At 42.2% G+C, this 15,378-nt stretch overlaps 1 protein-coding gene across 1 annotated transcript in view; it reads left to right on the forward strand.

The window, feature by feature from the left end:
- Positions 1 to 14,145, forward strand: part of TM2D1 (TM2 domain containing 1) — a 141,487-nt gene extending 127,342 nt beyond the window's left edge. The window contains exon 6 of the mRNA XM_055084568.1: positions 14,025 to 14,145. Within this exon, the coding sequence (XP_054940543.1) occupies positions 14,025 to 14,084 (60 nt within the window). The 3' untranslated portion in view covers positions 14,085 to 14,145. The remainder of the gene's footprint in view (positions 1 to 14,024) is intronic.
- Positions 14,146 to 15,378: the final 1,233 nt, after the last annotated feature.

A 15,378-nucleotide genomic window follows, 5' to 3' on the forward strand; every position in this document is an offset into this window, starting at 1 on the left:
AAAGAAAGAAAGAAAGAAAAAAGAAAGAAAGAAAGAAAGAGAGAGAGAAAGAGAAAGAAAGAAAGAAAAGAAAGAAGAGTTATTAAAATTAAAAATTAAGAAAATTATTAGAAATAAAGTAAATTAAAAAGTAATAAAAAGTAAAGAAAAAAAAGATAGAAAGAAAGAAGAGAGCAACTAAACCAGAAAACAAATCCACCAATGATAACAAGTGCTAAAAACTATACTAAAACAAAACAAAACAAAAAAACGGACAGAAACAGCCCTAGGACAAATGGTAAAAGCTAAGCTATACAGACAAAATCACCCAAAGAAGCATACACATACACACTCACAAAAAGAGAAAATGGAAAAAATATCTATATCTATATATATATAAAAAAAGGAAGAGAGCAACCAAATCAATAAACTGTTTATGATAATAAACTCTAAATACTAAACAAAGATAAACATAAAACCAGAAACAAATTAGATGCAGAAAGCAAACCTCAAGTCTACAGTTGCTCCCAAAGTCCACCACCTCAATTTTGGGATGATTGGTTGTCTTTTCAGGTATTCCAGAGATGCAGGGTACATTGAGTTGATTGTGGAGATTTAATCCACTGCTCCTGAAGCTCCTGGGAGAAAGTTCCCTTTCTCTTCTTCGTTTGCACAGCTCCTGGGGTTCAGCTTTGGATTTGATCCCGCCTCTGTGTGTAGGTCGCCTGAGGGCATCTGTTCTTCGCCCAGAATGGACAGGGTTAAAGGAACAGCTGATTCGGGGGTTCTGGCTCACTCAGGCCAGTGGGAGGGAGGGGTACGGAATGCTGGGCAAGCCTGTGGCGGCAGAGGCCAGCATGACATTGCACCAGCCTGAGGCATGCCGTGTGTTCTCCCGGGGATCACGGGACCCTGGCAGTGGCGGGCTGCACAGGCTCCTGGGAAAGGAGGTGTGGATAGTGACCTGTGCTTGCACACAGGCTTCTTGGTGGCTGCAGCAGCAACCTTAGCATTTCACGCCCATCTCTGGTGTCCATGCTGATAGCCATGGCTCGCACCCATCTCTGGAGCTCATTTAGGTGGTGCTCTGAATCTCCTCTCCTCGCACACCCCGAAACAATGGTCTCTTGCCTATTAGGCAGTTTCAGACTTTTTCCTGGACTCCCTCCCAGCTAGCTGTGGCGCACTAGCCCCCTTCAGGCTGTGTTCACTCAGCCTACCCCAGTCCTCTCCCTGGGATCTGACCTCTGAAGCTGGAGCCTCAGCTCCCAGCCCCCACCCACCCTGATGGGTGAGAAGACAAGCCTCTCGGGCTGGTGAGTGCTGGTTGGCACCAATCCTCTGTGTGGGAATCTCTCTCCTTTGCCCTCTGCACCCTTGTTGCTCCACTCTCCTCCTTCGCTCCGAAGTTCCCCTCAGCCCACACCTCATCTCCACCAGTGAAGGGGCTTCCTAGTGTGTGGAGACTTTTCCTCCTTCCCAGCTTCCTCCCAGAGGTGCAGGTCCTGTTCCTATTCTTTTGTCTCTGTTTTTTCTTTTTTCTTTTGCCCTATCCAGGTATGTGGGGAGTTTCTTGCCTTTTGGGAGGTCTGAGGTCTTCTGCCAGTGTTCAGTAGGTGTTCTGTAGGAGTTGTTCCACATGTAGATATATTTCTGATGTATTTGTGGGGAGGAAGGTGATCTCCATGTCTTACTCCTCCGCCATCTTGAAGGTCTCTCCCATAGTTTTTCTTCATAAGGATCGCCTCAGACACTTCAAAACTTGCAAGATGGAGTCCAAGCTCTCTTGTCTGACCTACAAGGCCATGAGCAACCTGGTCCAAGCCATCTTTCCAGTCCCATTTTCTACCACTCTCTGATCTAGATACTCAACTCTGATCCAGGTGGTCTAATCTCCAAATGGCACTGTGACAAAGTGCCTGGCACATATTGGCACTTAAGGACTTATTGAATTTTTGAAAGAAAAATTGGAGGAAGTCAAATATCTCTCCCTCTTTTTGAAATGATTGCATTTTTCTTATTAAATGTTTTCATGGTAAAATTAAAACAAAAATATATAAAGAATAAAGTAAAAATTTCTTATAATTTTATCACCCAGGATTAACCATTAATAACTGTTTGGTGAATTTCTTTCCAAATTTTGTCTATGTATGTAGAAGCATATGTATGCATATACACACACATATGTACACACATGAGTCTCATATAAAATGTTGAATTCTGTTCTTCTCACTTAACATTTATCCTAAACTTTCCCCCAATCTTTGAATACTCATGGATAATACTTTTTAATTTTCTGTATAAATATCTATTGAGTATATAGTTTACTTAACATTGTCTTGTAGCTAGATATGTAGGGTGTTTTTAGTTTTTGTAAATTATGAATACCTTATAATGAACATCCTTGGAGGCAAATTTTATTAGCATGTCTGATAATTTCTTTAGAAAAATTTTTAAACTAAAATTATTGATCAAAATATATAGATATTTAAAAGAATCCTTGATTCACACAGCCAAGTTGTTTCTAGAATAATTTTATCAACTCATGTTCTCATCAAATGATATGAGTACAAACATCATCAAATTGCATGAGAATGATTAATTTTCAGGATATTTAAGCATGTGTCAAGTGCTTTTTTGGGGATAACTTTACTAAACATCAAGATAAGTTGGAGAATAATTTATATTTTAATAATATTTAAACTTCCAATAGACTGTATCTTTCCACATATTCCAGTGTTATTTTTGGTCCTTTAAATTTTCAAAGTTTTCCTCCATAGATAAGTTATGCACATTTCTTAAATTTATTCCTAAGTATTTATAATTTCAACTGATATTAAGAATGGGATATTTTTCACATTGTATTTTCTAATTAGCTACCTCTGCTACATAAGAAAACTATAGATTCAAAAATATTTTAAAAGTCTCCTTCCCATCTTGTAAAGGAAATTTAAAAAGGAGGAGATCCTTTGACTGTCTTCCAAACATGCCATATAATTTATTCTCCTCTAAATTTTGTTCATATGGTCTAGCTGCCCTAGAAAGCTCTTCTAATGCTTTTCTACCCAGGAAAATCTTAACCATGAGGAAGAAACTGTGGTGGTCTACCTGAACTCCTTTGCATAGAGGATGTAGGTTCTGGGACCACAAGTGGCACCAGTCAGATGTGCTCAGTACCCTTGCCAATGCTATATTCTCACTGTAATCAGGCTCTGTGGCTTTCTTGGCAACTGCCAGTACCAGCCAACAAAGAGGAAGAGAAATGCCTGGTCATACCTTATACCTGCTGGCTGTACAAGCACCTACATGTACTGGCCTTCTAGTGTACCAGTCTCCTTGTTTAAGCCAAAATGTTCAGGCCCTCCAGTCACCCATTTTCTCTGGTATGGTCGTGGTGTTTAACTCTTGTTGTTCAGCTCCAAAACCACTCCTCTATGTTCTGCTCTGTGATGCTGGGGTCAGGGTCGGCAAACTATGCTTCTGAGAACCTTTTGCCAGGTGGCTTCCTATTAGCTGATGGACTGTCAGTGGGGGAGAACTGGAGGGACATTGGAAGATGGGAGGAAGTAGAAGGACTTTTTCTAATTCTAATGTTGGTGTCACTACAGGAAAAACAGCAGCAAAGGATAGCTATGGCTTCAGTTCCCAGCTTCATTTGGCACTCCCCAAACCAGTTGCATTGTTCCCTCTTCAAGTACCAGCACCAGCCAGCCACACCCTCCCTGAGTTCTGAGCACCAGCATGTACGTGGGGGCCCCTTCTGACCTCTTCTAGGCCCTCTCTCTTCTCTTTTGTTCCCATAACTTTGACTCATAGCTGCTTTCTGTAGTTACAAATATTTGGGTTACCTCTGCTTGCCATTTTTGCCCTCTCAACTTTCCATCATCTTTGTAACCAATTCTCTGTCTTAAGTCCCTTCTGTTTTAAATACCTAGCTTGGTTTCCATTTAGGCTGAAAAGAAGCCTGTGGTTACTTTGGTTGAATACAGCCAACCCAGACCTGTCTGCCCAGATACAATGAAGCCCACACCCAACCATTAAGATGGTTCTGGCTTCTATTTCATCAAGAAAGTTGGAGGTATCAGGCATAAATGCCACAGAATTTTCTCTTCCCTCCCAACTAAAGTAACTGGAAGAGGGAAACACTCCCCCTTCAGCCCCGCAGCCCCCTGAACACTTCACACTTAATCCTTTGTATCTCGGCTCAGGAATCAACTTCTCAGGATCAAGATGTTTGAGGCACATCTGCTGAGGGTAGGTAAGCTGGCCCCTCTCACACGGAAACCAACTAGGAACGAGCCAAGGGGTTCTTTTTGGGCTTCATGAATATGTGCTTATGGAGCCGGGTGTGGACTTGTAACTCTAAGTGTCCATATATTTTTATACTTCTATTATCTCCAAACCTTAAGTAATACACACTTACTGACTTTATTTCCTTTCTTTTTATTCCACACAAATTTGGCTTTCACCGCTATCCACTAGACCAGCAGTCCCCAACCTTTTTGGCACCAGGGACTGTTACGTGGAAGTCAATTTTTCCATGAAGGGGGCAGGGGAGAGGGGATGGTTCAGGTGGTAATGCAAGCAATGGGGAGCAATGGGGAGCTGTACATGAAGCTTTGCTCGCTTGCCTGCCGCTCACCTCCTACTGTGTGGCAGGCCGCAGACTGGTACTGGGCCGCGGCCCAGGGGTTTGGGACCCCTGCACTAAACTATACATTTTCATGGGTTAAGGGATCATATCTATTTCAACCACCTATTAGCAGTAGGTAACATATGCAATGAATGTTTGTTAAATGACTGATTTGGCTAGAATTCCTATTTCTAAGGTCATTAGTGATATATTATTTACCAATTTCAGTGGACACCTTCAGACCTTACTATATTTCTCTGCTGGTATTGATGATTTCATCCCTTGGTTTTCATGGCTCCTGGTTTCCTCCCTCCTCTCTTGCCACTACTTCTCACTTGGCTTGGTAGCCTCTTCATGGAGGTCCCACCATATCTTCATTTAATTCCCCAGTCTAGTCCTTGTAGAGACCAGATGGCTCCTAGATGATGACAACAGATTACTCAACTAATTTTTGCCATCCCTCTGGAATGTGATATTGTTTCTGATTTACTCTTTTGGATGGGGTGGGAGTAGGACATTTTCAGAGACCTCCGCTTGACTATACCCACTACGGTAGCTTTTATTCTATAGATCAATGACCCAATATGGGAGTGGCACCAAGTATATCAAATCTAATTATAAATTCAGGGACAGGGGATATGACCACTTGTGGGTCATGGATCCAGTGAACACACAGTAAACTGGACTTTGGCCAGGATTCCAGCTATTACTTGGCGCCTATAGTCCCCTACTCTAAGAGAGGCTCCATGATGATGATTCAGATCTCTGATTATTCATACTGTGTCTGATAGTCCTTGAAATGTTTGGATATTTCCTTTTCCTCAGTGTGTAATTAGGTCCTACATGGCCATTATTCCTTTTGGAGAAGGACCAGGGAAATCATTACCATTTGCTGGGGTGTTACAGGGTTCTTCCTCCTGGAGACCTGGCCTCCTGTTGAATTAGTGAGTCTGGATCTGAAAATAGATTCAAGTCCAGAAACTAGCCAAGATACTGTGCCTTTTTAAAATGAAGGTAACTGCCTTCAGCCCCCTGATCATCTATCCTTAATTTCTTTGTAGGTAAAATCTGATTAAGACACTTTTTGGCTGTCCATCTCTTTTGCCTCGAGGGATGCCATATTCTATTAAGTATCCTAATAAATCTCTGCAGGTCAAGCCCTCTTGGCCACTGCTCTAACTATGGTCTCATTATAATTGTGTCCACTCGACTTCAAGCAGTTAAGCACCACCACCTAACTTCTACTGCTTTGGGGATCCTATTATGCCCATTGCTATGTGAGTCTATTTCTGAACTGGCCTCTCCCACTGAGAGACTTAGCCTACTGGACAAGGCTCTGGAACATTTCCATGATGCCCAAAAGAATGGGAAGTCACTAAAGAGTTTTTAAGCCATAGGTAATAAGGTCACATTTGTGTCTTAGAGGCATTCTGACATTCTCACCAGCACATTCTTTCTGGTCTTGGTAAATCGTGTATCTTCTTGGCCTTCTCATGGAGCACAACCATTTGGTGAGTCTTCTAGCCTTACTTAGTATATCCATTCCAGCATGCCTACTTCTGTGAACCTTTTAAACAACTTTCTCAACCATCTGGAATAGCAATTCTGACATTTTGATTTCACTTAATGGGGCCCATTGCTTTTTCCAATACTTTTAGGAGCTGTCCTAGAAGTGAGTTTGTATCATCTCTTGGAGTCCTTGTCAGTGTATTATATCTTGTATTTTAGCAGAGTGCTTCCAAATCCGTAAACTCAACCTTATCCAATATTATGTTCCAGTCCCCTTGATCATGCACCCTCAGAATCTAGCTCCACACCTACTCCACAGCTTCTGCTGTACATATCAGTTATGTCTTGTTGCACCTTTGGGGAAGAGTTGCTTACTTTCTTTATGAGACCTAGTACATCTCCAGCAGCATTGCTGTGACCCAATCCTAGTTATAGGCCTACTGGCAAGGAGGGGCGGTGGGCAAAGGTCCTGAGGGGGCACTTATTGTCTTGCAGGGCAGAATTCTCTGTACTGTCTTCAGGCATGGGGGAGTTCTCATTCTTACTAGGGACAGTGGGCCATTTCTCAAGATGGAGAGAGTTCAGATGAGTCTAGGAGTTGAAAATTTGAAGGGACATTCAGTCAGACAATCCCAAGTGTGAGGTTTTAATTTTTTTCCAGCCAGGGCCCTAACCCTGCATAACAGGTATGCTTTGGTTGGTAATTTAACCTTTTCTAGAATTCAGCCACTTTGACTGTGAAGTCCTGGGCCTAGGCCTCATCTTTCTCTGTCCTCCTACTGTAGCAAATGAGAGCCTCATCATATTACCAGGGAGCCCCTCTGGCTTTCACAGTTGGTTTTTCAATTGCTTGTTTATCTCTCATTGCTTTTCATTATCTTTTTCCAGTGTATCAATTGCACTTAGCAAGAAGTATCCAATCCCATTGTCCTAATAATTAGTAATTACCCCATACATCTCAAATGCTTAATGCATTACACCAGCTAATACCATCCCCTCTTCTGATACATCGTTTCAATTCACAATCCAGGAGCTTGTGAACAACAGGGTCAACACCCACTGCCAGGGTCTGTCTGTCTCCTACCTACCACCAGTGGTGGAGTCCTTCTTGCCAGTCAGCCAGTAAGTAATTCAGCTCCCAAACCCCAACAATCACCTACTCTTTTGGACCACTTCTGGTGTCAACTGTCACAGGCTGGATTCTCTGGAAGCAGAGAGTGAGATGGAGATTGACATGCAGGATGTTTATTAGGGATCAACACCTGTGGCAGGCAGGTGAGGAAGCAGGATTGGGCAGAGAGAGAAGTCTAACTGTGATGGCAGGCCTGACAAAACTTCAGCCAATTCCACAGGGAGCTCTAGAGTGTGTATGATCTGTTAGCATTATTCCAGCATGAGACAGAGTAACTGTCTCATATATATACATATATATATGTATATATATACATACACACACACATATACACATAAATATAGAAAGAGATTTATTATGAGGGATCAACTCACTTCATTATAGAAGCTAAAAAGTCCCATGATCTGCTGTCTGCAAGCTGGAGGCCCAGAAAAACCAGTGGTGGAATTCCAGCCAAACCCAAAGGCCTGAGAACCAGGGGAGCCAAAGGTGTAAGTCCCAGTCTGAGTCTAAAAGCCCGAGAACCCGGAGCACTGATGTCTGAGGGTGGGAGAAGATGAATGTCCCAGCTTAAGCAGAGGGAAAATTCACCCTTCCTCAACATTTTTGTTCTATTCAGGCCTTCAAAATATTGGATGATACCCATCCTCTTTGGTGAGGGCAATCTTTCTTTACTCAATCTATGGATTCAAATGCTAGTCTCTCTGAAACACCCTCAGAAACACCCAGAAATAATGTTTTACCAGCTATCTGGACATCCTTTAGCCCAATCAAGTTGACAAGTAAAATTAACCATCATAACATCTATCCTCTCTTTTCTTCCTTTACACCTTTTTCTTCCATGTTCTTCATTATTAGGGTGGAACTATTATTCACCCAGGCATCTGGAAACCATTATGTTTCTCCTCCTTCACAATTATCATATCACCACACTTTAATAATTTAATATCCCAAATATTTCTCTGATCTATCCCTTCCTTTCCATACCTACTACCTAGACATTGAGCTCAGAACCTCAATGTCTTTCCCCTGGACTATTGCAATAGCCTTCCAATTTGTCACCTGGCTTTCAGTCCCCAATCCATCCTTCACTAAACCTCACTAGAGTGAGGTTTCTGAAATATAAATCTGACCTGATCACTTGAAAACTCTTTAATGACTCCCAATTCATTCATTCCCTCAGTAATGGATTCATTCACTAAAAGAATTGCTCAGGTCAAAAACGTTGTAGTCAAAGAAGACTCTTCTCTTTTCCTCACAGGCATCAAGTCCTTACCAGCTTCAAAATGTATTCTGAATTCGATCACTTCTCAACACTTCCTCTTGGTTACCCTGGTCCAAGTCATCCTTATGCCTCCTGCAGACAAGTGAAATAGCCCTGCATCTGGTCTTTGTGTTTTCTCTATTGTCTCTCTGTCATTTCTCCACAAGGTAGCCGAAATAATTTTTCTAAGATGTAAATCAGATCATGTTCCAACAAAAAATGAAATATGTCATAGTGAGCAAGGGGGGATAGGGTCTGTGAGGCCTTGCATTTTCTTCCTCCTGGCTCTCCCTTTCCCTAGCCCCCAGCCTGCTATCCAATTTCTGACTCTTATGGTTTGTGAACAAGGAAGGGAAGAAGAGATAAAGGTCAAGAAAACCCTTATTTGAGTTGGTTCTATCATAGGCTGGCCTCATGCTCTTGGGCCTGACAAATGTTTAAAGCTATCCCTTTCTCCAGTGGAATGTTTTCCAGGGCTTTTCTGGAAGTTCCCATTTGGTCCTTCCAACTGCAACTTCAATGCACATTTTCCTTTGGCTTGATGTTTCTCCTATCTGCAGACCCTGGCTCAAGAAGGGCCATTCTCCATGGACTCACACTTGCCGGAGTCCCTTCTCCCAGGAGGTTCAACTGGACAGATCTTAAAAGGTCTGGAGCTCAGCTCTCTCTTCAGCATTTCCCACATCTGGTCCATGGGAAATACTCATCCCTTGTCTCATCAAATTAAGGATGTGCAGGACTTTCCCTAGCTCAGCAGCCCTCTCCTGATTCCACCATCAAAGTGGCCAGTCATTCTGTTTCTCAGCTTCTAGATTTCCCAGTGGAAGTCAGCATTCAGGCCATGGTTATATGTGCCAACATGTTGCTCTCTCCATGTGGCCAAGTGGAAGCCCCGTCACTTAGCTAGAAATGAAGGAGGTGTATCCCTCTATCACCAACTCCCCATCTTTCACCAACTCACACACACACCCCTTTATAAGAAGGTTTAGGAACTCAAAGTATTGTTCAAAGAGTTCTAGAATACACATGCCAATTAGAAAAGGCAAGGGGTCTCCATTTTAAGGTCACTGGGTATACTTTCTACTTAGTTGTTTCAAGGTTAGGAAGAATCACTTATCCAATTACTGGGGACATGAGACAATGACAGCTCTTTCCTAGAATGGATGAAAAGAAAAGGATGATGCTGAGAAAAGAATTCCAACCCTAATTTAAGAAAGACACTATTAAAATAATGTCAGTATTTCAAATGACATATCAAAGGAGGGGCACTAGGCAATCAGATAGCTTTTTCTTAAGAGTGACCTTATTGGAGTATAATTGCTTTACAATGGTGTGTTAGTTTCTGCTGTATAACAAAGTGAATCAGCTATACATGTACATATATCCCCATATCCCTTCCCTCTTGTGTCTCCCTCCCACCCTCCCTATCCCACCCCTTTAAGTGGTCACAAAGCACCAAGCTTATCTCCCTGTGCTTTGTGGCTGCTTCCCACTAGCTATCTATTTTACATTTGGTAGTGTATATATGTCCATGCCACTCTGTCATTTCGGAGTGGCCTTATTTTTAACACAGACCACCAGGAAGAGTGAAATACAAGAACAGAGGTTCCTTTGCCCATGATCACCTCTATCTTAGAACTTCCATACTAACCAGGGAAATTTCTTTGTTGGAAAAGTGTTAGATGGAAGAGAAGTAGAGGCTACTCAAGCAGTTGTTTTTATTGTTGTTGTTGTTTCTCTCATATGAATAAAGAACATTTATCTACTCAACAAACATATTTTGAGCTGCCCCGTGTGCTAGGAGCTGAAGAGAGAATAGTAAAGAAGGTGCTGAAAAGGGGCTTATAGTCTAGATAGAAAAGCATGCTGATTTTAGTGTTATTTTGCTATTCAAATTAGCAAAGTGCTTACAGGAATCTGTAGCATAACCTACAGTATTCTTCAGAGAAATTCATGTTGAGGAACAGTTATTTTGTATTTTACCACTTAATATGCAGGTTACCAGACATTCTGAATTCAAAAGGCAGTGAAAAATGGAAGAAAAAATCGAATGAAATGGATAGGAATCATTACAAACAAATGTTAATTTTAATAATAATGTCATAAATTATAATTGTTATAATAGTTATTTTTACAAATAACATTTATTGAGCACTTGACCAAGTGTTAGACCTTATGCCAAGGACTTTCACAGATTATCTCATTTAATTTTCATAACAAAACATTTAGATAAGTATATTATTATCTCCATTTTATAGATATGGGACTTGAGGCATGACTAGTAGGTGACAGAGCCAGATTTGAAAAGGGCTGAGTTTTAACCATTTCTTCATGAAACCTGGGAATGAAAATGTACTACACACATTCCCTCAGTAGTCGATTCTCCACTGGAGTGGGTTTTGGATGGGATCCGTCCTCAGTGGATTATTGCAGATAACCCATGGTTTCTCAGTCACAAGGGAAAGGTTTCTGGTGCCCAACTCTATTTTGTGAATTTTAATGTGTGCAAATAATAAGAATTTTCTCCCAAAATGTATTTGTTCCATTAATATTATCACCCTTGCCTATTTTGTGTTGAAAAATCAATGACATCCTGTTGTAAGCTTTCATCTTACGTGTCTTAAATGAAATTGTACTGAAAGAAGGAAGGCATTTGGAAGCAATGAGCTTCAGGGAGTCATCCAGCCATCTCGGAATATCACAGCCTTCGTGAAGTGTTCTCATGGCCTGTGGGACGTGTGGGTCCCAAATTCATGGCCTCCTTCACAAGGGAGTCTTCCCCTTCTCCAGCAGAACTGAGCTCCTCTGTGAGATCACTTCCTTGACTGGCTGTCTCCCACCAGTGCTCCATTAGTGGTTCTGAAGCCCTCTCTTTCAGAAAGAGAAAGAAGCCCACGGTTCCAAGCTGAGGTGCTGAGGATCCACTGCTATGCCCTTGACCACACAGAGTCAAATTTTAGGAATATCTGCTAGAAAAAAAAAGCAGCCCCTCATGCTGAGAGAAAGTCTCCCAAGTGGAGTCGATTCTCTGGAAAACAACTGGATACGGTGTTGGTCTTTATTACAGTTTCTACAGACTAAAAAAAAAAGTTGTTTATAAAACAAAAGGCACATCGATTTGATACGGTAACATTTTTGAGAATTTTGTTTTTGCACAGCGGAAACCAGGGCTGATGTGCTCATGGTGGAAATGGAGCCTGTTCAGTTACCCGAAAGCACCTCTCCTAAAACACGAATCTGAGTAAGCCAGGCTCGGCCTTGCCAGGAACAGCCGGCATTGTTTGGCTCTTTGGAGAGACTTGTGGGTCAAAATGCTCCAGGCAAGGCCAGCAAAGCCCGCACACCATGCAACACCACGCTCGCACACCCAGGCTCAGGCCTGCCCTCCGAGGGACGCCTCCAGGGTCCTCACCTTCCTTCCAGTCCCCGGACCGCGTGGTGGAGGACGCGGTTCTGGCCTGTCCTCTCCAGCGCTAGGACCACCTGGGCAAGAGGAGACTCCTCTCTTGTTTGCAGTTCTGTTCTCAGACTGTGAAAGACGCCAAGCGAAACATTCAAGTTTCCTGCTGTTTTGAGCCAGATCATGTGAAAACTAAAGAAAATCTATGTTTGCTGGCTTTGAGAACAGGAGTAACTACTTTTTTTAAGCACAAAGGAAGCAACTTACAAGGAGGGCCAGACTCCCGGTGAGAAAGTAAAATGTGTAGGAATCCTATTAAAATTGGGGCTTTGGGAGACCTCCTATTGGCTGTGTCTTCGTTTTCCATACCGCTAGAAGAGTTGATTTTCCCCTTCCTGTCATTCTGGGGTGAAAAATTAAATTCAGTGTTGCAAGCAAAAATTGGGGGGGAAAGATTTCTTATGTTTTGTAGACTACTGTACTATAGAAACTATTTGGATCATTTTTATATATGTATTTCCCTACAAAAGTGCAAAGAGATACTTCTTTTGTTTGATTCATTCAGTGGCATGGTGACTTAGGGTTGGACACCAGCAGTCTAGGTTCCTGCTCTCAGGAGTTCACATGTGATAATTGGGGGAGATAGACAACAAATTCGTAAACTCTGAAATATATATGTAATTTCTGACAGTGATAATGCTTTGAGAAAAAATAAAGCAGGGTGAGGAGATAGAAAATGAATAGGCAAGGTGGTCAGAGAAGGTCTCCAGGAAGAGAAAATATTTGAACAGAGAGCTGAAGATCTGGAAGGAGTGAGCCATGCACAGTTCTAGAGAAAGGGCATTCCAGGCAAGGCTGGTGGCTCAAGCTGAGTACAGGAGGGAAAATGGTGTTGGATGGGACTGGAAAGGTCAGGGCATGTTGGTTCCTGTTTGCCATGATAAGGAATATAGACTTTATTCCAAGTGTTATGGGAAGCCTTTAGTGACTTTGTTTACTATCAGCTTATTCTCTACCCAGTTCCAAAAAGAGAATTTTATCTGTTCATTCGACAGTTATTTATTGATCACTAAGCATAATCAGACTGGGTCCAGTGCTTTAAAAATTATGACCTCAAATGAGGGGATAAGAAAATAACATGAACAACCAGAACAAACATAGAATCAAGAAAGTTCCAGGGCTTCCCTGGTGGCGCAGTGGTTGGGAGTCCGCCTGCCCATGCAGGGGACACGGGTTCATGCCCCGGTTCAGGAGGATCCCACGTGCCGCGGAGCAGCTGGGCCCGTGAGCCATGGCCGCTGAGCCTGCGTGTCCGGAGCCTGTGCTCCGCAACGGGAGAGGCCACAACAGTGAGAGGCCCGCGTACCGCAAAAAAAAAAGAAAGTTCCAAAAGAGAGAGAAAAATATTACTCCTAATAATAATAATGTAAGAAGATAAATTACAAATATTAATGCTGATTAACTAATAAGAATGCTATGCCCTAGGTACTATTCATGTATTTTTTCACATGACTCAATGCCTTATGTATTGTTATTCTTCCTTGTAAATGAGGAAACTGAGGTCAGAAAAGCAATGTAATATCATAGACCAGAAAGCGATTAAGCTGAGAAGCCGGGATTTGAATCCAGGTTTGTCTGATTCTAAAGCATAAAGTTTCTCTCCTCATAGGAAGGAGCTACTGTGACAAGCTACATATTTTGTAACTCAGTATGTATAACTGTTGCTTCTAAGAATAAGATACTTCATCTAGCAGACTTGGGTCAGATTGGTTTCAGAGATATATTCCAAAGTTAAATGTACCTCACTGTAAAGTGGGGTATTAAAATTCTTAAAAAACAATACCCAAACACTGCAAGGAGAAGAGCCCAAAATGATTTTTTCCTTCAGAAAACATGTTACCAACTTTAATAATAGTGTTCTATTTGTTTGTTCCTCACTTTTCTTGTGCCCCCAACTGCATTGTCCCTGGCATAAGTGCAAAAAATCATGTCTGACTGTTCACCACTTTATTTGCAGAGCCTAGCACAGCACCTAAAACACAGTAGGCGCTCAATTAATATTTGTTGAATGAATTAATTAATTAAACTTCATTTTCTTTCTTTCCAGGGCCTGCCTTTACTGCCGTGTACCACTCCAGACAGCATGCAGAGTTGGTGGAGAGTATAATAAACATCAGAGATATTTTGCAATTCATGGCTGACCCATGCTGACCCTTTCTTTAATTAAACCTTCCACTTGTGAATGAATCATTTCTTCCATTAATTAAAATAGGATACACTTATGTCTCTGTAAAGTATGTGTCAAAAGAAAGCATTCCACCTAAAATATATACAGGAGGCACTGACCACCATGGAGAGTCATCCATCATAATCTGCTAAAAAGATCAGCTCTGGAATTAGAACCAGCACAATCATCTCTTATGCCCTCCAAAATACAAGTTGCAGCTTCTCACCCAATCTGTCAGCTCCTGTGTTAATATAGGGAGTAAAGCATAGCGTGAAGCCGTAAGAGGACCGTTTATTTTGGAGGGCAGGGCAGGCGGCCCCAGTGCTCCGGTAATGCCATCATCTCTAATAACTGCTTGGAGACTGTGCTCTCTGGAGACTTGTCTCTTGATTGTTAGAGCTGGAAGGCAGCAGAATCTCACTGTTGCGAGGCTCAACAATTGCTCCTGCAATTCCTCCGAAAGCCAGGAGGATGACTGAGAAATCTGACGGCGCTGTTTGGGTGGACAAAGCAAGTTCGTGTCCCCACTCACCCCCACCGTCTCCTTCTGGAAGAAGTGGGCTGCAGAAATCGATTTGCAGTCTTTAGCTCCAGGAAACAGTGAGCCCATGCAGCCACTGTTCAAAATATTTTGCCTCAGAGGAAACTCTGCACTCTCCAAACTCCAAAGACCTCGATGAAGTACATAACCATGTTTAAAAATCACCACTGGGGATTCTCCAGGCAAGATGAAAAGGAAGGAGGGATAAAGCATTGAGTAACTCAAAGTGCCTCAGGTCCTCTAAAAACAAGTTTTAAATATCCCGCAAGATTTCAAATGCAGCAATTTTTGAGAAAGTGCGACATTGTAAAGCCTGTTCTCTCAGTGAAGTGTCAGGCTCCATAGGAGTAGGAATGATAAACACTCTTCCTGCATATTTAGGAGGCTGTTTCAGAAGACGCCAAGTGATTGCTAAAACAGTCGTGCAATTCAGTGTGTTTTATTACCACAGTTTTCTGTCCAATACTAATTGCTCTTTTATTTTTCCTTCAATTAATCCTGTAAGGCAGATGCAAAAATATAGGAATGGTAAGGACATTTGCCATCATTGGGGCTATTTCCAATGGTGAAAGGAAGGCCTGGAAAGGTGAAGTGACTTGTCCAAGGCCAAGGGCAGGTTCATGGCAGAGCCAGGGCTCCCAACTATGTCTCGTCTCTCACAGTCCTGGGCTCTTTCCCCTGTGTTTCTATTGA

Source organism: Physeter macrocephalus, chromosome 4, assembly GCF_002837175.3.
Source record: "Physeter macrocephalus isolate SW-GA chromosome 4, ASM283717v5, whole genome shotgun sequence".
Taxonomy (NCBI): domain Eukaryota; kingdom Metazoa; phylum Chordata; class Mammalia; order Artiodactyla; family Physeteridae; genus Physeter; species Physeter macrocephalus.